The sequence below is a fragment of the Sarcophilus harrisii genome, chromosome 4 (assembly GCF_902635505.1).
Source record: "Sarcophilus harrisii chromosome 4, mSarHar1.11, whole genome shotgun sequence".
Lineage (NCBI taxonomy): Eukaryota > Metazoa > Chordata > Mammalia > Dasyuromorphia > Dasyuridae > Sarcophilus > Sarcophilus harrisii.
This window is the reverse complement of record NC_045429.1, coordinates 418437730-418458097: the sequence shown is the minus strand read 5'-3', so window position 1 is coordinate 418458097 and position 20368 is coordinate 418437730. Positions and strand designations below refer to the sequence as shown.

Here is a 20368-nt window from a genome sequence, read left to right as displayed (position 1 = left end):
TACAGGTAATTCCACTTGGTTCTCAACCTTCTGAAAGATATTTGTTTTATATGTATATATATATGTGTGTATGTGTATATCTATGTATGTATATATATATATATATATATATATACATAATTTGTGAAGAATTTTAAATAGGTCTGAGAGAGATCAGGTGATTTATCCAAGGCCACACAGCTAATAGAAGCAAGATTTGAACTTATTTTTGCCAAGGCCAGCTCCAGCACTCTCTTCTCAAAGGCCCCAAAAAGACATGAGGAAAAAGTCCCACATAAATATTAGAGATTTTAAGTGCTACAGTCATCAAGGAGGGCAAGGTCAGCATGGCTACGGTTCATCCAGGGCTCAGTGGGTGGGCTTTGTCCCTCCCCAACAGCAACAGGACAGGGTATCAAATAGATTTCATGGTTAGACAGCTCCCATATCTATACATGGTGTGTGTGTGTGTCTGTCTGTCTGTCTCAGTGTTTTTCTGTCTCTCTTTCCATCTCTCTGTCTCTCTGTCTCTCTCTCTCTCTGTCTCTGTGTGTGTCTGTGTGTGTCTGTGTCTCTGTCTGTCTCTATCTCTCTGTCTCTTTCTCTGTCTGTGTGTCTCTGTCTCTGTCTATCTCTCTGTCTCTGTCTTTCTGTCTCTCTGTCTCTCTCTCTCTCTGTCTCTCTCTCTCTCTGTGTCTCTGTCTGTCTGGCTCTATCTCTCTGTCTCTTTCTCTCTCTATGTGTCTCTGTCTCTCTGTCTCTGTCTCTCAGGCACACTCACCTAGGAGCCTGTGGGTTGGCTCATGAAAAAGGAAAACAACTTCCCAGAGACACACAAAGGCGAGAGTCCCATTCTTCCCCCAGTGCTAACCTTGAGTTCATCGGGGGCTCTTTCCCAACACTGGAGAGAGGGGATGACAGGAGCAGCTCAGCACTTGGTGAAAAGGGGAGTTGAAAGAAGTTTACAGCCTGGGAATCAAAAAGAAAGCAACAGGCAGAGGCCTGCTCCCCTGCTTTCCCCCAGGACTAGCAAGTCTTTTTGCCCATGATAAGGGACAGACCCACAGACACACACACATGTACTAACACCTGCAACCCCCACACATCTGCATATAGACATACACGTGTGACACACCAGCACATGCATGCACACATGTATAGAACACTTATCCACAAACATTGCACATGCATTTGCACAGACACAGACACAAATACTCAGGTACCCAAAGACATACACACACATATGGGCACATATGCATGTCACAGTGCAATGCATGTACATATAGACACAGGCAGACACATAGACACACACAATACAAGCCAGGCAGGTCAGCACACCGAACATACATGTATATGCTTGGATACATACATGGACACACGGACAGACAGAGGACACGTGTGCAGGTTGCACGTATCTGCATCCTGTGTGCACACATCTGTATATGGCCACATGCTTGTGCCCATGTTTGTGGCTACATGTGTGTGTTTTGACATATATGTTCACATGGACACCCATACATTTGATTTTTCACTCTGTTTTGCTTTTCTTCCTTCCCCGAGAGATTTGGATCCCAAAGGATTCTACAGCTCATCTCGGTGTGCCTTCACAAGGAGCAGAAAAGAAAGCTGGGCTCCCAGGGGTTAATGCTCTCCCTTCAGTATGTGATAGATGGCAGGAGACAGAGAGCCGGGCCAGCCCTAATGAGATCTGATCAGGGTATTCTGCCTGGCAATAATAGCAAATGTAAAAGAGTGAAACTTCACACTCTTCCCTTCTGTTTGCTGTCTGATTTGTATAATAATCCTGCACCCAAAACAAATGCTCCTGTCAAAATTCAATTCCCCAGAGAAGCTGGCCACAGCCATGCCCACCCTCTTGTTTTTAATAATAATATTTTCCATTTAATCTCTTTTAGAATTTTTGGCGGTTTTGTCCCTTCCAAACTCAAAGGAAAAAATTAGCATTTAGATAGGATTGTGCTACATTAAAAATCAATTGAAATGGAAACAGGGATCATGGGAGGGATGAGACACTGGGAGTTTTTTCTTTCTTTTCCTTCCTTTTTTTTTTTTTTTTTTTCCATAGCATGATTTTGCTGTGACATTCAGGCTGCCCAATGAACACCTCTTCCAGTGTCAACAGTAATCAGTATTCATTCTGTTTTTCTCTCCTCAGTCCCTTGGGTGCTGGGCTTTCACACTTGAGCCTTCCTCATCCCCCCGAGGCTCACTTTTTTATGATATTGTACCCTTGAAGCTTTCTTGTCTCTTTGCCCCTAACATTAATAAATGCAGAATACTAACAGCCTTCTGGATTCTGTTTGAGACACGCAAGACGAAATGAACCTTGCCCTCTGGATATGAGATGCCCTCCCTGGCTTCTCTGCCCCCAGCCCTTACCCCCACCCCAACCACATCTTTCACAGATGGGCTCATGCTTTACAAGGAAATCCTCTGCCTTCCCCTTCCCAGCTTCTGTCTCCCCACGGAAGCCTCCAGTATCTCCCTCTCTCAGGAGAATGGAAGCTCTTCAAGGCTAGGGGTTATTATTTCATCCTATTATCCTCAGTACCTAGCACAGTGCTTAGCAAATAGAGGCTCTGCACATGCTTTTTAAAGTAAAATGAATTGAGTCTCAGTCTCAGGAAGGTGCTGTGTTAGATAGAAAAAGCAGTGTTTGGAGTGTTCAAATGTGATATCTAACGTGTACTTGCTGTGTAACCTTGGCCAAGCTGATTAACCTTTTGGGGCCATCATTTCTTTGTCTGTAAGACTCGGTGGGGAGAAGTGGGACTGGACTAGAGAGGTGGCTATTAAGGTCCCTTCTACTTTGGATCTTCCTAAGGAAAGAACACTGGGTAAGGCATCTGGCGCCATATTGCACAGAATGCCCAGCCTGGCGTCAGGAAGACCTTTATTCAATCCAGCCTCAGACACTTACTAGTGGTGGGACCTTGAGCAGAGCACGTTACCTCTGCCTGCCTCATTTGGCTCATCTAAAAATGGGGATGATGATAGTATTAGCTTGGAAAATTATTGTGAATAAAATAAGATAATATTTTTAAACACTTTGCAAACCTTGCAGTTCTATATATAAATTCAAGTTACCATTAGCTTTTGTTGTCATCACCACCAATGTTGTTATGTTAAAAAAATCCTGGTTCAAATTGTATGCATGTACTGCCTATGTGACCTTAGGTTTCATTTTTGTTCTTCAGTTTCCTCATCTATAAAATGAGGAGGATTCAAGTGGATTAGTGATGTCCAGCTCAGATAGAAATAGGGTCTGCTAAGCCACATATATTATACCTTTGAGACACATATTAACTTAGAAAATCAGTAATATTATCTGCATTTTATTGTATTATAATTATTTTGTATATACATCCTAATTACATTTTAATTTAGTTCAGGATGCATAGTGGGTCACATGTTTGATACCTCTGAATTAGATCATCTTTTAGGAACCTTTTGGTATTAGACCAATACTTAAACTCCCTCACAGGGATGAGAATTTAGTGAATGAGATTTAAAACCAAAATGAAATTGTCAATTCTAATTGTCCCATTTTATAGATGAGGCCCTGAGGGATTGATTTGGCCAGAAAGGGAAATGGGTGGTCCAAAATTAGAACATATTAAAGATGGGGTTAAAACCCAGCTCTTCTGATCATTTATTCAGTGTTTTTTTTTTCAATATACTTCATTGTAAAGCTATCCCTCAATGTCTCCTGCCAGGTTGAGAAATGGGGGCTTGGAAAGGGAGCTTTAAGTAGGTGTCCTCAAACTTTTTAAATAAGGAGCCAGTTCACTGTCCCTCAGACTGTTGGAGGACTGGACCATAGTAAAAAACAAAACCTTTGTTTTGTGGGCCTTTAAATAAAGAAACTTCATAGCCCTGGGTGTGAGGGGGATAAACGTCCTCAGCTGCCACATGTGGCCCACAGGCCGTAGTTTGAGGACCCCTGCAGAGGGAAGAATAAGGAGACAGATGAGGAGTCTAATGGAGATCCAAGAAAACAACCTAGAACAAAGTAGGGGGATACAATCTTGGCCCTCAACTACTCATGCAGGTTTTGCTGATTCTCAAAGGAAAATTCATGGGACATTTTAATAAACCTCCAAGAGCTCCACAAATGATGTCTTTTCATATATTGCCTCTACAAACTAAACCTGCCAAAAATGGAAAAGATAGCCTAATATGAATTTATTTTACTAACTGACCAGGAATTTTCGGTAACTTTAACTGCTAGAAGAAAGAGCAGGAGACAATGTAGAGCAAAGCAGAGTGAAAAACCACAATGAAAAATCATTTATTAAGCCCTTACTGTATGTTCTGGGCCCTGGAGAAGACATAAAACTTTGATCAGACATGAAAGGAAAGCCATTTGTTTTCTTTTTTTCCGTAGCTGTAGTTTTGTCCCCTCCCCTCTCCTCTCAAGTGCTGACTAATCACACATGTATTTATTTTGTAGTGAAGAAAACAGACCTTTTTGCTGAGTAAGCCATCTTTCTAATTATGTCCATGTTCTTAGGCCAGGCTGCCATACCAGGTCTCCATATCCTGACTTATCCCAGAGAGAGAGGGAGTGAATTAGAGACTGACTTTAAAACATTTAGAATGCCATGCACCATTGATCATATTTATGGATAAGCAGGGAACAGTAGAAAAGAGACCCAGGTTAAGAATCCTCTCTCGATCACTACCTTGAAACAATAACTTAGCTTTTCTGGCCTGAATGAGAGAGTTAGAATATAAAATCCATAGGCATCCTCTGATTTAAAAACCTATGATTCTAATTTTAATGTTTCTTTAAGGTCCTATAAAGTCTATTTCAAAGAAGAAGTATGGTATTATGGAAAGAGCCTTGGATTTGGAAAGATCATAACTCTCCCATTTATTATCCATGATGCCTTGGGCAAGCCACTTAGCTTATCTGAGCTTTGGTTTCCCCATCTGTAAAATGCAGGTAATACTTGTATTACCTACCTCTCAGAAGGGAGAGAATCAAATGAGATCACATTATTTGTAATCCTAATATACTCTATAAAAGTGCTATTATTACCATTGACAATAACAAAGAAAAAAGTTAATAATAATAATTACAATTATAAGTAGAAACTGATGACAAAATATTATCACAAACAGCCATTTCTAATTCATATCCAAATTGTTTTCTGCAGAAACTCAGGCCCAATATGGCTTAACACCACATTTAAGCCAAATTCATTATCTTTGTGTGGTTTGAGTTGTTTGTTTTCATAAATTCAACTGATTGCGGTACTGTCCTATTTAGTAAATTCATTTATCCAGTTGCCTTCCTCTAAAATCATCCTTTTGGATTTCCTCACTTAGATGTTCCCCATGAAGCTAAGTTATTTAAACCTTCCAGAAGAACTTCAGCTCCTTAATGGCAGGGACCAGCTTTTATTTTCTCTTTATTTCCCTAGCATCCTAATGTGCAGGCACTAAATAAGATGCTTGTTTAATTAAACTGAATTCATTATCTCAGACAATCAGAAAGGTGTGCTGGTACACGCCTGCAAATCTTACCAATGGGGATGGTGAAACTGTTAAATCTCTTGAGCTCATGAATTTTGAGCTGAAGTGGGCTAAGCTGACTATATTTCCAAGATAGAAAAAAGAAAAAGAGAGAGAGAGACAGAGAGAGACAGAGAGAGAGAGAGAGAGACAGAGAGAGAGAGAGAGAGAGAGAGAGAGAGAGAGAGAGAGAGAAGACAGAGACACAGAAAGAGAGATGGGAGGAAGGAAGGAAGGAAGGAAGGAAGGAAGGAAGGAAGGAAGGAAGGAAGGAAGGAAGAAAGAAGGAAGGAAGAAAGGAAGGAAGGAAGGAAGGAAGGAAGGAAGGAAGGAAGGAAGGAAGGAAGGAAGGATGGAAGGAAGAATGGAAGGAAGGATGAAAGGAAGGATGGAAGGAAGGATGAAAGGAAGGATGGAAGGAAGGATGGAAGGAAGGAAGGAAGGAAGGAAAGGAGAGAGGGAGGGAGGGAGGGAGAAAGAAAAGAGAAAGAGAGAGAAAGAGGACAGAAGAGAAGGAGGAAAGAAAGAGAAAAAGGAAGAAAAAGTAAGAAGGAAGGAAAGAAGGAAAGAGAGAGAAGAGGAAGAAAGGAGAGAGGGAGGAAGGAAGAAAGGGAGGAATAAAGAAAGGAAGGAAGGAGGAGAGGAAGAAAAAAGAAAGAGCAAGAAAGAGAGAAAGAAAAGGAGGGAGGGAGAAAGGGAGGAAAGGAAGGAAGAAAGGGAAAAGAAAGATAAAAAAGAAAAGAGGGAAAGAAAGAAAGGAAGAAAAGAAACAAAGAAAAGAAAAGGAGACGGAGAGAGAGGAAGGAAGGAAGGAAGCAAGCAAGGAAGGAAGGAAGGAAGGAAAGAGGGAAGAAAGGAAAAAAAAAGAAAGAGAAGGAGGGAGAGGGAGAAAGAGGAAAGGAAGGGGGGAAAGAAAGAAAGAAATCCTTAAGTTTCTGCTACACATCAAGAAATTATGCTAAGCACTAACTAGGGCTATAAATACCAAAGATAGTATCTGTCCTCCTGGAGCTTAGAACCTAATACTGTTTCCTTTTTTCCTCCCATGTCCCTCCCTTTCCCATACCCATTATATTCCCACTTCCTTAAAATTCAAATTTCTGATTTTTTTTCTCTATTTAATATTCTTTATGTCCATTCTGGAGCATAATTCTTGATTCTTGTTGTCTACAGGAAGATGATCTGAATGGAATCCACATCGTGGCCTTTGCAGAGAAAAGTGATCCCGGTAGGACCCTTTCTTTCTCCCTTTGGCCCTGTTGCACTAAATCTTCCACTAGAATTAACTTGGTTTAGTCCTGGATCCCTCCTCCTCAAGGGTTGCATTCTCATCACAAAGGATTAAGGGAATGACAGCAGGGTTGGGGAACAGGGAGGAAATACTCTATCAATTCCAAGAGTCCAGATGAAGTCTGTTTTTCTATCCCTCCTTCCTTGTATCTGAAGTAACCCCAGACACTGGATACCCCTAGGAGTGATGCAGTTGGGACAGTCAATTTTCAATTATCTGTGCCAGCAAAGGGAACATAACTTGAAGCCTAATTAAAGTTCATATGATAGACTCAGCCACCAAAATATATAGGAAGAGATACTGAGAATACAGTATATAAGATAAAATTTTAAAGCTTTATAAGTGGATATCTGTATGGATATGGATATATTATTTTTGTTATTGTAGTTTTCACACACATAATGGCACAGGTAAATGGAGAGAGAACTGGCTTCCAAGCTAGGAAAGCCTGAGTTCAAATGCTGCTTCTGTTATTTCCTGGCTGGGTGACTGGGCACACAGGCTCAGTGTTCTAGGCAGCTCTGAGGTTACAAATTTCAGAGAAGGTGCTTCTTCCACATTGGTAGAAGCAGTTTGTAAATTTCAGAGAAAGTGCTTGTTCTACATTGGCAGGGAATTTCCTTATCCAAAAATTCCCCATGAATTGACAACAAAATTATAGATTCCCTCTTAATAATCATTTGCAAAACATCTTGCACATAGTAGGTATTTGTCATTCCTTTTCCCCTCTATCACACACAATATAATAATGATCAGAGATAGGCTTGGAAATAAGGTAATCTGATTCCAAAGCTTCTGAAAAACCACACAATTTGAGTGTAAGAGTCAGGATTTGAATCTGATTTTCTTGACTTTGACATTGACTTTTTGTCTGCTATGACACAATGACTTACTTTAATGTCAAACACCTACTATGTGCAAGATGTTTTGCAAATTTTATCTCATTGAATCCTCACAACTTCATGAAAGAGGTGCTTTGATTATTATTATGATTATTAAATTACTATTATTATTAATAAAATTGAGGAAACTAAGGCAGAATCTTGTCCAATGTCCCACAGCTAGTAAGTGTCTGAGATCATAATTGAACTCAGGTCTTTTTGTATGGAGTAGCTTATATTAAATATGATGGTTTACTGGATGGGCATGTATGTTTATGCCATAAAACATTTCTTCTTCTTAGGAAGTTGATTGAGGAGAAATCTAATCCCCAAATTGGATGGAAAACGGGCAGCCCAGCTTATCCCTAGACTGTCAGTTACTTCTAGGTGTGAATGACGTTTTCATAGCCAATAGTAGTATGTTGATTTCACTTGTGTTTAAGTGAAATAGCAATGGAAGGCAGGGTAAAATAAGGGAGAGACAGACAGACAGACAGAGACAGAGAGAGAGAAAGAGGGAGAGATTCAGAAAGAATTTATTGTAGGGCCTTCTCCTGGCAAGACTTATGCCATGAAAAAAAAAAAGAATTTTGTATAGCAGTGGAAAGAGCCCTGGATTTAAATCTTGGTTTTGGGTCTCAGTTTCTCTCACAGGTATAAAAAACCAGTTGTAAATTCCATGATCCTATGATATATTTGTGTTGGATTTTAAGGGGAAAATGTAAGTAAAGACACTAGTAAACTATAAACTCCATGAAGGCAGAAATTTCCCTAATCTTTAATGCATTTCTTGTAGTACCAGACACACATTGAGCTGTTTATAAGTATTCATTGATTGCCATTATATATGCATTAATGTTAAAATTAGGTTCAGGGGAGAAGTGCTATAATTTAAGAAAAGGAGGAGGAGGGGGGCAGTAGGTGATGCAGTGAATAGAGCACCAGCCCTGAAGTCAGGAGGACCTGAGTCCTCAGACTGTCAGTCAGTACTCAGACTCAGTCCTGCCTCAGACTGTTAACTTTTCCTGGATGTGTGACCCTGAGCAAGTCACTTAACCCCAATTGCTTCAGCAAAAAAGGAGGAGGAGAAGAAGAAGAAGAAGAAGGAGGAGGAGGAGGAGGAGGAGGAGGAGGAGGAGGAGGAGGAGGAGGAGGAGGAAGAGGAGGAAGAAGAAGAAGAAGAAGAAGAAGAAGAAGAAGAAGAAGAAGAAGAAGAAGAAGAAGAAGAAGAAGAGAAGAAGGAGGAGGAGGAGGAGGAGGAGGAGGAGGAGGAGGAGGAGGAGGAAGAGGAGGAGGAGGAAGAAGGAGGAAGAAGAAGAAGGAAGAAGAAGGAGGAGGAGGAAGAAGAAGGAGGAGGAGGAGGAAGAAGAAGAAAAAGAAGAAGGAGGAGGAGGAGGAAGAAGAAGACTTGTTACTTGAACTAGACAAGCTGACCGCCAAAGCTCTGAGTAAATGATCTTAGAGGAGCTTTGTTAAGAAATGTCTCTTTCCACATACTATGAGCCTCTGAGAGAGTATACAGGATTTTAGACTCATAAAATTAGAAATTAAAGTAAGACACCATCTAGTGCAAAAATGATTTTTAAAGATGAGAAAACTGGGGTTCATAGAAGTGAAGGGTCAGTCATTCAACACCCATTTATTTAGCATCTACAGTATACCATTACTGTAAGCACTTGGGATAGGAAGAGGCAAGAACTTCACCTTCTCTCAAGGAGTTCACAATGTAATGGGAGAGACGCCATGCATAAGACTATGCACAAACAAGATAGAGATAAGGTAAATTGTAGGTAAATCCGAAGGGAAGGCACACAACTTAAAAGGGATCAGGCAAGGCTTCTGGCTGAAGGTGACATTTTAGCTGAACCTGGAAGAAAATCAGGGAAGCCAGGAGGAGGAAATGAGGAGACATATATTGGCTAGAGAAAATTCCTGGTGGTATCTTGGGTGAGGAATAATGGTGTCCCTGGATGGCAGGAGACTTGTGAAAGGAAAATAAAATATCAGAAAATTTGGGAGATAGCAAGGGTCCAGGCTGTGAAGGGCTTTAAAAGCCAAACAGAATTTTATTTTTGATCCTGAAGGTAATAGGGAGTCACTGAATTTTATTGAATAAGGAGGTGACACGGTCAGACAAGAGCTTCAGAAAAAAGACTTTGGAAGCTGAGTAATTGACTCTAAAATTCCCTGTTAACTTTTTCTTTGCACTGTCCTAGACCAAGAGATACGGTTAACAAGGGATATCCAAAGAGAATGGGGCTCCTAGTGTTGTGTGGATAGGGATGAAATAATATTTCACAGCAGCCACCTGGCTAAACTCCAGCAGGCTCCTACTTCCTTCTCTGCGGGCCACCCCCTTCCCCCCAACCATCCCCCCTCCCAGGTTGTGACTGAGCCTGCCCTCCCCTTGCAGAACAATGGAACAAAGAGGCCTCCCTGAAAGTTGCACTAACCTGTTTGACGGAGATTGGAGCTGTAATGAATCAAGCTCCTGAAAAACGCCTTTCACCTCCTCCCTGCACAAATATCCCTGGGCCCAGATCCTGCCTGCTCCCAAGGGGGCCCAGGGCAGGGCCGGGGCAGGCCAGCCTTAGAATGGGGGCAGCTGGCAAGGAGGCTGCCCTTCCCTTCATGGGGAGAAATGACTCTCATCCACAAATAGAAAGGATTTTCTGGGGGAGATCCCAGCTGCGAGAGTGGTCATTCACTGACATCAACATTCGGGGATTTCTCTCCTGCAGAGGGATGTGGATGGCAGGAAGACCACTTTCTTTCAGTGTATCCTCCACTTCTCCCCCTCCTCCTTCCCTCTGTTGATCTTTGAAGAAATGCTAAGTGCTGCTGTTTGTAGATCTGATTCCCCACCCCCAAGCAGCCCACTACACACACACACACACACACACACACACACACACACACACACACAAAGAGGCATGTGTAAGCTCCCTGAACCATAAAGACCATGGTCAAAAGTGGTGCTACTCGGAGGGCTAACACAATGTCATCATAGAATTTTCAAGCTGGAAGGAATCTGCGAGGTCATTTATTCTGCCCCTCTTTTTTGACAGGCAAGTTCAGAAAAGTCAAATGCTTTAAGATCATATATCTAGTTAGTTGGGGGCAGAAGTAGAAACCAGGATTCCCAGCATGCAGTTCACGGATCAATTTTACAACCTTCCCAGCATACTCCCCGGGCAAGTAGCAAACAGGTACAAGTCCGGGAGAAACAGTAGTAGGGAGAATGGGGTGAACCATGGTATCAAAGGTGGAAGGGGACATCTTTCTCTGAAGGCAGAGTATGGACACTTCCAGCCAATCTCAATTCAGAAAAATGATGCAATTCCTTCGCTCTCATCTCCCTTTTTAGGGATCCTTTTTTCAAGATATGGATTCTCTGCTGAAATCATAAGGACCTCAAGTTTTCTAGCTTGGATTAGTTTGTCATAGTGGTTAAAACTCTGGACTTAAAAACTGAAAGGACTTGCAGAGACCTTCATCTAATACAATCCCCTCATTTTATACATGAATAAACTTGAATCTCAGAGGGATGGATTAGAGCAGCAGAGATGAGATTTCAATGGAGATCTTGATTCCAAATCCAGCAATCTTTCTACTTCTCCTGGAAAATCCTGATGTCAGGAAGACAAAGAGTCAAATCCCATCTGGGCACTTTGTAGGTGCTCAGTTTACTCATTTAAATATAAGTAAAATGGGGGAATTCATAGTTCTTACTTCACAGAATCTTTCCAAGAATCGGATGGGATGATATATGTAAAGAACCCTGAAAACCTTCAGGTACCTTATAAAAGTGAACTACTGGTATTTGTGTTGTAAACTCCCTAAGCCTGGGTCTCAAGTACTTACTGCCTAGAGAGTATAAAAGAATGAACAGTGAACTTAGAAACAGAAATTTTGGTCCAAGTCTCAGTTAAATGACCTCAGGAGAATCACAGCAACATTCCAAGCCCCCATTTTTCCATCTGTAATATGGGGATAATAATCCTGGCATAACCTATCCCACAGGTTTTGGGAACCTCAACTGAGATAACAAATATGCAACCACCTAATAAATACAAGCTGTTATTATCTGGACCCTGCCAGGGGCCTTCAGTAATTCTAGAATGCCAGCTACCTCAATCCTTCCCCAGCTAGAGAATTATCTTGTATTGTTCCAAAAGGCCTTTGTTATATAAAGATACTATAAATCTCTGGCTAATAGGATCTTCCTCTGCCAGCTCCCCAGAAGGTCTAGCCAGGAAAGGGCATTTTCCTGGGTCTCTGGATATTTTCCAGATTTCCAGGTTGATCTGCTTTGTCTTTCTTTTTCACCGATGCCCCCCTTCTCTGGCTTTCTGTGTGGTTGCCTAGAGAGCCAGCTTGGGTAGCCGCTCATTTGACAGGTTTGAAAATGAATGCATCTCTTTCCTGCCGACCCCCAGATGTGTCTGAATAAATTTGACATCTTCTTTATAGGACTTGATGAAAGGTTTTGCAAAGTGGTGTTTCTACATGAGTGCCCCCTAGATGGATATCCTCCTTGGGAACACAGAATGTGAGTGCTAACAAGCTTGAAATGGAAAGATGGTCCAGTCTGTGGATCTAGCTCAGATTAAGTGAGGGGCCTGCAAATGGCGAATCTCTAAGCCCTCTACCATCATAAAAGCAGCTGCTGACTCTGAAATTTTGTTTATTTTTTTATTTTTTGAGACAAACTGTGCACATATAAATTCAAAGGCTAATTACTCATTTGGTTTCTCAGCACAAACTTAACAACACCTTACATTTTTACAGAGCTTTCTATTTTTCAGAATACTTTTGCATCCATTATCTAGTTTACATGGCGCCTGCAAAGAGCTATAGACTTGGAGTCAGAAGCCTGCAGCTTGGTGTTGAATATTGAAGCTAGGGATGAGTGGATTCTCCAAACCAAGCCTCATTTATTCAAGATGATGATAATCATACTCATATAACTTACCTCAGAAGATGGTGAAAAAAAAGCTTTGTTAACTTTAAAATGCTACAGTGTAAGAGAGGTAGAACAAAGTAGGGGCTACCAAGATGGAGATGTAGGTTCAGGTCCCACTACTGATATAAGCTACCTGGGTGATGCTGGGAGTTATTTAGCCTGCTGATGCTCCAGGTAATTCTCTGAGACTGTAAGTTACAGATTAGGTACTCATCTACACCAGGATAGTTTCCTAATGCAAATAAAATCACAGCTTCTTTTTTTCCAACCCCACCCGCCAATAGAATGAGGCACTATTGAGCATCATAAGACCTCTAAGCTCATTAATAATTATGATGATGATGATAATGGTGATGATGATGGTGGTGGTGAGACTATTGAGCATCATAAGATCTCTAAGCTAATTAATAATCATCATGATGATAATGATGTCTGACATTTATATAGCACTCTAAGGACTATAATATTAATAATCCTGAGAAAAAAGAATATGATACACAATTAAGATGATTGAAACTTTAATCATTTAAACAAATAATTGAAAGTAAAAATGGGAAATAGTAACAGAACTTACTATTGTTCAGTTGTTTGAGTCGTGTCTGACTCTTCATGACCCCATTTGGGGTTTCTTGGCATAGATTCTGGAGCATTTGTCATTTCCTTCTCCAGCTCATTTTTTAGATGAGGAAACTTGACAGTTAAATGACTAGACCAGGGTCACAAAGCTAGGAAGTGTCTGAGGCTGGATTTGATATTAGGTTTTCCTAAATCTGGTCCCAGTGTTCTATCTACTGAGCTACTCAGCTACCTTATAGAACTAATAATATCAACAAAAATTATAATTATTTCATTTAGATGTTTAGCTAGTATACATTAATTATCACAACAGGGAGATGAGTAAAGCCCAGGAAGCACCTCAGACAGTAAAATCTGACTTAATTGCCAAATGGAAAGAGATAATAAAGGCAACCTAGGTCAGAATATGACTTAGCTTGTTTATAAAAATAAATCTTAAAAATACGGATTATGGGGTAATTGTAAGCAAGAACTATCTTTTGCCTTTTTTTCTGTATTTTCAGTACCTAGAATATAGTAAGTGATTAATAAATGCTTACTGACACTTATGATCAGATCACTTCATAAAGCAGAGAGAAGAATGGAGGATGAAACCAGTTTAAACAAAGTATGGGAATGGCTGAATGATGCAGTAGATAGAGCATCTTTGCTGGATTCAGGAGGACTTGAGTTCAAATCCCACTTCAGATACTTAAAGAGCTGTGTGATTCTGAACAAGTCACTCAACCCTTTTTCCTTCCAAAAAAGTGTGACAAGATATCCAGTTAAACAAAGTCATCCCAAAGGCATTCAAAAATGGAAATTGAAGGAGGACTGACAAACAAGAAATATGGATAGATCTGCGAAAGTTATCATTAACAAACTTTTTTTTCCATCAATAATAATAACTAGAATTTATATAGTACTTTACATTTTGGAAAATGGCTTATAAATATTATCTTATTTGACGTTGACAACAACCTTAAAGCTAAGGATTATTTATTATCCCCATGGAAACAGAGGTACCAATGACAATCAAGAGGTTGGAACAGAATGACATAACTAATAAGTATCTGAAGCCAGTTTTGGATTCCTAACATCATTGTCCCCAAGGGGCCTTTTAGAGGAGATGGAAATAAGTATAAGGAAAACAAAGACAGTAAAAAAGGAAAGAATAGATCAAGTATAGATAGAGGAGATTCCTCCCAACTATGAGATCATTGGGATATCTGAAAGTTGGTAGATATCAAAGACATGAAAAAAAAAAAGACCTTTATAATAGCACCCCTCCCCCCCCAAAAAAAAACAAGGAAGCAAAAATTTGACTGAAAGGACATTGTTAACTACAATTTAAATTCACCAAACTAAGCAAAATTTTAGGAGAGTCATCTGCACATAAATAAATTACATCTTTGATGAAGGTATTAGTAGGGAGCAAGCTTTCTCAAGTATTGATCAATAATAGCCCATATCTTTTATGATCCCTCAATCAATTGAAAGAATATAAAACCCCATTAACTATGGATTACTATTGATTGGTTACCCCAAAATTAATTGATTTGTTAGAGCCAAATTCTACCTTCCAAGTCCTCTTAAACTGAAATGTTCCTCATTTATGTACTATTCCCACCTTCAGGGGCTTCTGGTTAAGATGAAAGCATGAAAAAAAAAAGAGTCCAGCTTTCCCACCTATATTCTAACAAAGGCATCAGATTGAGTGATGACCAAGAAGTCTAAAAAAGCACATCAGTAAGCTCTTTTATTCAAATGTTTGCACAAAAAGACACCAGAAGTTGAAAATACTGGAAGAGGCATATTGCCAGTAAAATCAATTCTGGTTCATGTGACTGGAAACCCAAGCCAGGAGGTGAGGATGAAGAGAGGTTAAGAGATAAAGAAATCCATGGTAGCACTTCAGAGACTCTACAAAAGCTAAGGTTGGACACTGTGATCTTTTCTTTGGGAGTTGTGCAACCTTGGGAGTATTAATAGACCACAAGTTCTATGTGGATCAACATGTCACGCAACAGTCCAAAAGGCTAATGGGATCTCGAGAGCTGTGTTGAGGGACATAGCTTCTATGAACAAGAATATAATGGTTCCTTTGCATTCTGCCCTGGCCAGATTAGGACAACTGGATTCATTTTGGTCTCGAGCACCACAGATTTCAAAAGAAAGACTGTTGACAAATTGGAGAATACTCAGCGGTGGGCAGCCAGGATGGTGGTGGAAAGCCTCAAGTCATGTCATGTGGAGGTTCTGTTTGAGGAAGGAAAGGGGCGTAGATAGCCTCAAGTATTAAGACTTGAGGGAGACACGAGAGCTGTCTTTAAGTATTTAAATGGTTGTCATGTGGAAGATAGATTATAATTATTCTCTTTGACCTTAGAAGACAGGACAAGGAACAATGAATGAAAATTGCAAAAATGCAGATTTCAAATTGATGTCAGGGAAAAAAATTGCTACCAATTGAAACAGGGCTACAGTGAAAGGAAGTAGACAGTTGCCTCATTTTGAGATGGTTTCAAAAAGAGGCTGAATGACCAATGTGTTGTATAGAAGGTATTTGTTTGCATTTAGGTTGGACTACATGCCCTCGGAGGGTCCTTCCAACTCTGAAATTATGTGATTTCTAGAGCTGACAATTCATTTTATAGATCAAGGTTATGCTGACTGTATCTCTAATAAGCTTGCAGAAATTACTACAATTTAAAGTATTTACAACTCAGAAATCTGTTCACTATAAATTAGCTTGGTTTCTTGTTTTGTTGATTGTCTAGAGCTAGACTTAAGCAAATCAATGCAGTTTAAACTTAAAATTGTATTGCATACCTTTTTTTTTTTTTTTTCTCCCAAGGAGCCTGATTGTTAAACATTTACCAGCACGTCCTGGTTGGCTCTGTAAGCATTGTTTGAGGTTAGCAGAAATTCAGGAGAAGACTCAGGGAATGAAGTCATCACAGACCAGAGACTTACAACAACAACAACAACAATATGTATTTATATAGTGCTTTAAAGTTTACAAAGTGTTTTACATATATATCACATGAGACTCACAACATCCTTGCATACCAACATGACCTCATCTAATCCTGGGAAAAACAATGTGCAAATGCATGCATGTACATACCTGTATATGCATATCTACACATGTACACAATGCACATATATGCAACACATGCATACACATACACATGTGTATCTTTAGGTTCCTAAATATATTTACATGTATATTCAAGTTTATATGTGTGAGCATGTATGCACAATATACAGACATGCATCCCTATGTGCATATGCACAAGCATATATGTATACATACATAATGAACTTTCTGGTTGGGCAAAATGATGTCTGCATCACTGTATATCATGTTCTTTAAAAATAATTCTTTTAATTAAATAAAAAACCATTTTCTCCACATCCCGCTTCAACCCCACATTGAAATAAAAAAAAAATCTATGTATGAGTAAAAATACATAGGTATGCATGTGTATGTATATACAGATATACATAAATATATATGCAAACACATGTGTACATATACACATAACTGTATGTGGATTCTGTTTCTGTGTATAGATACGTGTATGTACATAAATATGTGTAGCTATGTGTGAACATATATTCAGATATAAATATTTATAAATACATATAGGTTGGTTAGTATTTGAGAAGGCAGCATGGTGTGTGTGTATATATATAAACATATATGTAGTTAGTTAGTTAGTTAGTTTTTGAGAAGGCAGCATGGTGTGTGTATATAGTTAGTTAGTATTTGAGAAGGCAGCTTGGCACATATAGTTGGTTGGTTAGTATTTGAGAAGGCAGCATGATATATATATATATATATATATATATATATATATATATATGTGTGTGTGTGTGTGTGTGTGTGTGTGTAGTTAGTTAGTTTTTGAGAAGGCAGCATGGTGTGTGTATATAGTTAGTTATTATTTGAGAAGGCAGCTTGGCACATATAGTTGGTTGATTAGTATTTGAGAAGGTAGCATGATATATATATATATATATATATATATATATATATATATAGATAGATAGATAGATGTAGTTAGTTAGTTTTTGAGAAGGTAACATGGTGTGTGTATATAGTTAGTTATTATTTGAGAAGGCAGCTTGGCACATATAGTTGGTTGGTTAGTATTTGAGAAGGCAGCATGATATATATATATATATATATATGTAGTTAGTTAGTTAATTTTTGAGAAGGCAGCATGGTGTATCCTATAGGGTAGGGCCCTGAACTTGGAATCAGGAAGACTTCGGAGCGCAGATATTTACCCGCCGGGTGACTCTGGGCAATTCATTTTGCCTCTGGCCATCAGTCCCCACCTTTTAAAAGAGGGAGTCGTACTCGGAGGATCCCTTCTAACTCTAAATCTTTGGTCCTAAGGGCGAAGTAAAGAAGGGAGAATGTATTAAAGGAAAGATGGGGAAGAAGGGAAACTTTGTGAGGACAGAATTCGGTAACCGCGCGTCCGTCCCCTTCACGGGACACTCTGGCCACCTGATGATCCGAGGCCAAATCTCCAAAGACAGTCTCCAGTACGTGGGATTCAGGCGGGTGTCTCCACGTAACCGTGCTAAGCAGATGCAAACAACAGCAGGCTGCGGGGCTAAACCGAGCTACGGCTTTGCCCGGCGGGGTGGCGGGGTGGGAGGGAATGGGGGTCGATCCAGGTTCCGGGAAGGCGAGGAACAAAACTAAATCACCTCAGCCCGGCCAGCAGTGTTTCTCGGGCCTTTTGCGCTGAGATTATTAGCATGCACAGTTCCCTGGGAGATGTCACTTCCCTTTTACCGGGGAGAAAGTGAATACTACGGGGCAGGAGAAGCCCGGGGCGCTTTGTTTATTTTGCGGCCGGCTGCCGGCTTCGGAGACTTTCCTGGGCTCCGGTGGAAATGGATGAGACGGGCCCCGCGCAGGTTCCCCAGAACCCGACCCAGCCTCAGTCCCACGTTCTCTGCGTCGGGAGGCTGCGGCCCTAATCATATATTCCCTTTCCTGTGAGGAGTCCTATTCCCAAGGCGACCTCCAAGCGCTTGCCTGAGCCGGGGAGGCAGCAGCTAAGTGGGCTAATCACCTCGTTGGGTGCTCAGCATTGAATCTTGGCTACAGCTCCCAAGACTGAAAGTCTGGATCCCTGCCCGAGGCCAGAAGCGCCTCGCTGTGTCATGGGAAATAAGCATCTTTTGAGATCCGTCCTTTTTGATTTTGTCTCATCTCTGTGCTACCTAATAATAAAGGGGGAACCTTTTGCCGAAGGCATGCCTGCCTGCCTGTTTTTAGGTACTCTGTCTCTCTGAGATCTGAAAATAGGAAGCTATAAGTGAACAATTAGAGTGTCGGACCTGGAGTCAGGCAGACTCTCAAATACTAGCTGTGTAATCCCAGGCAAATCACTTCACCCTGTTTGCTTCAGTTTCCTCATCTGTAAAATTACCTTGAGAAGGAAATGGCTAACCACTCCAGTATCTTTTGCTAAGGAAACCCCAAATGGGGGCATGAAGGGTTGGACATGGCTCAAAAACTACTGAAAAGTGGACAATAGATTCTCATTTAGTTTCAGAGGCCCCACCTCTCTCCTTTGCAAATAATTACTCAGAATTAAGGGAATATTTCCCCCTTTTCAAAAAGTGAACTTGTTTCAAATCTCACTGAACCTGTTCCCTTTCTCCACTGCATCTATTCATGAAGCTTCTCCACTTTGTTGTCAAGATAACCTTCCTTTTGCTATTTCTGCCAACATGTGAAGGTGTTCTCTGTACTTCCCCATCGCTGCTAAATCAGTGGAGACATATGGTATTCTTGATTCTGTCCCCTTGATTCTGGAGAAAGCAACAAAGCAGGTTTTATATGTAGGCTTGGGGGGAGGGTATTCCAAAAAAAAAAAAATCCTGATACTGTGGATTGGGACCCAGACAGACCCCCAGTGGAAAGTCCTCCTTCCTTTGCACACCACGCCTCTTCCCAGGAAATGCAGGGACTACCCAGGTGGCTTTTTCTCTGCTCCCAAGTATCATACATGTCAGACTGAATGAAAGGTGTGAAAGTTTACTAGCATGGAATGCTTTGTCATTTGTTAATTTAGCATTGCCTTTAATGGGGTGGGAGGTAAAGGGTGGTCTTTGGAGCATGTCAGCAGATGAGCAGCAGGTCATTCACTAGAAATACCTGTACCTTTTCCCTTGTCATTAATGTTGGTACAGAAGCGGCTCTTTACAGCTGTTTTTAATCCCGTTGTTCAGGTTAAGAAAGCACTGGGCTGGAACAAGACAGCCTCCACACAGACGTGGATAATTTAGGGGATATTGTTGCCCCATCTGAATAGGCCACGGATTTAGGTAGTACAGCACACATACGAAAGGAGAGATTTCCTTCACAACTCATTTGGATAGTGCTTTCAAGCCATAAAGAAACAGGCAATGATATTTAAGAATAATAACAACAAATAACAACATTTATATAGGGCCTACTATGTGCCAGGCACTGTGCTAAGTGCTTTACAAGCATCATTTCATTTGATCTTCACACAACTCTGGGAGTTACTTGCTATTATTATTATTACCATTTTTACAGTTGAGGAAACTGAAGCAAGTCATTTGCTCAAAAATCACAATTAGTTAGGGTCTGAGGCCAGATTTGAACTGAGGTGTTCTTGACTCCAAGCCCAGCTGGAGCCCCTGCATATCTACATTAAATCAAAGTCACTTTGTATGATGACTCCATTTCAATAATGCCTCCAACAAATCAGGAAACATTTCTATTGAAAATGAATTAGATTCAAGAAAATGGATACAAGATGATACAGATACTGAGAAATAGCGCCAAAAACACAATTAGAGGGAAAAGAACTGGAGATCATAGTGAACCACAGGTTAACCATCAGTGTCATAGAGAAGAAAACAATCATGATATTGATTTATATGCTAAAAAAAAAAAAAGAAATGAAAAGAAAAAGAATGTGATAGCTCGTCATTAGATTTTTTTCCTTGTGTTAAGGCAGGAAGTAGTCTATGGAAAAATAGGTTTTTGTTCAATTAAAATTATTTTTTTAAAGAACATGACATATAATGATGGAGATATAATCTTGTCCAGCCAGAAAGAGCATTATAATATATATCTGGATCATAAAA

The 20368-nt window shown here is 40.3% G+C and overlaps 1 protein-coding gene across 1 annotated transcript in view; it reads left to right on the top strand.

Annotated features, from left to right (window-relative positions):
- CASQ2 (calsequestrin 2) overlaps positions 1–20368 on the top strand; it is a 112723-nt gene that overhangs the window by 80977 nt on the left and 11378 nt on the right. Inside the window, exon 8 of the mRNA XM_031967358.1 lies at positions 6694–6748. Within this exon, the coding sequence (XP_031823218.1) occupies positions 6694–6748 (55 nt within the window). The remainder of the gene's footprint in view (positions 1–6693; positions 6749–20368) is intronic.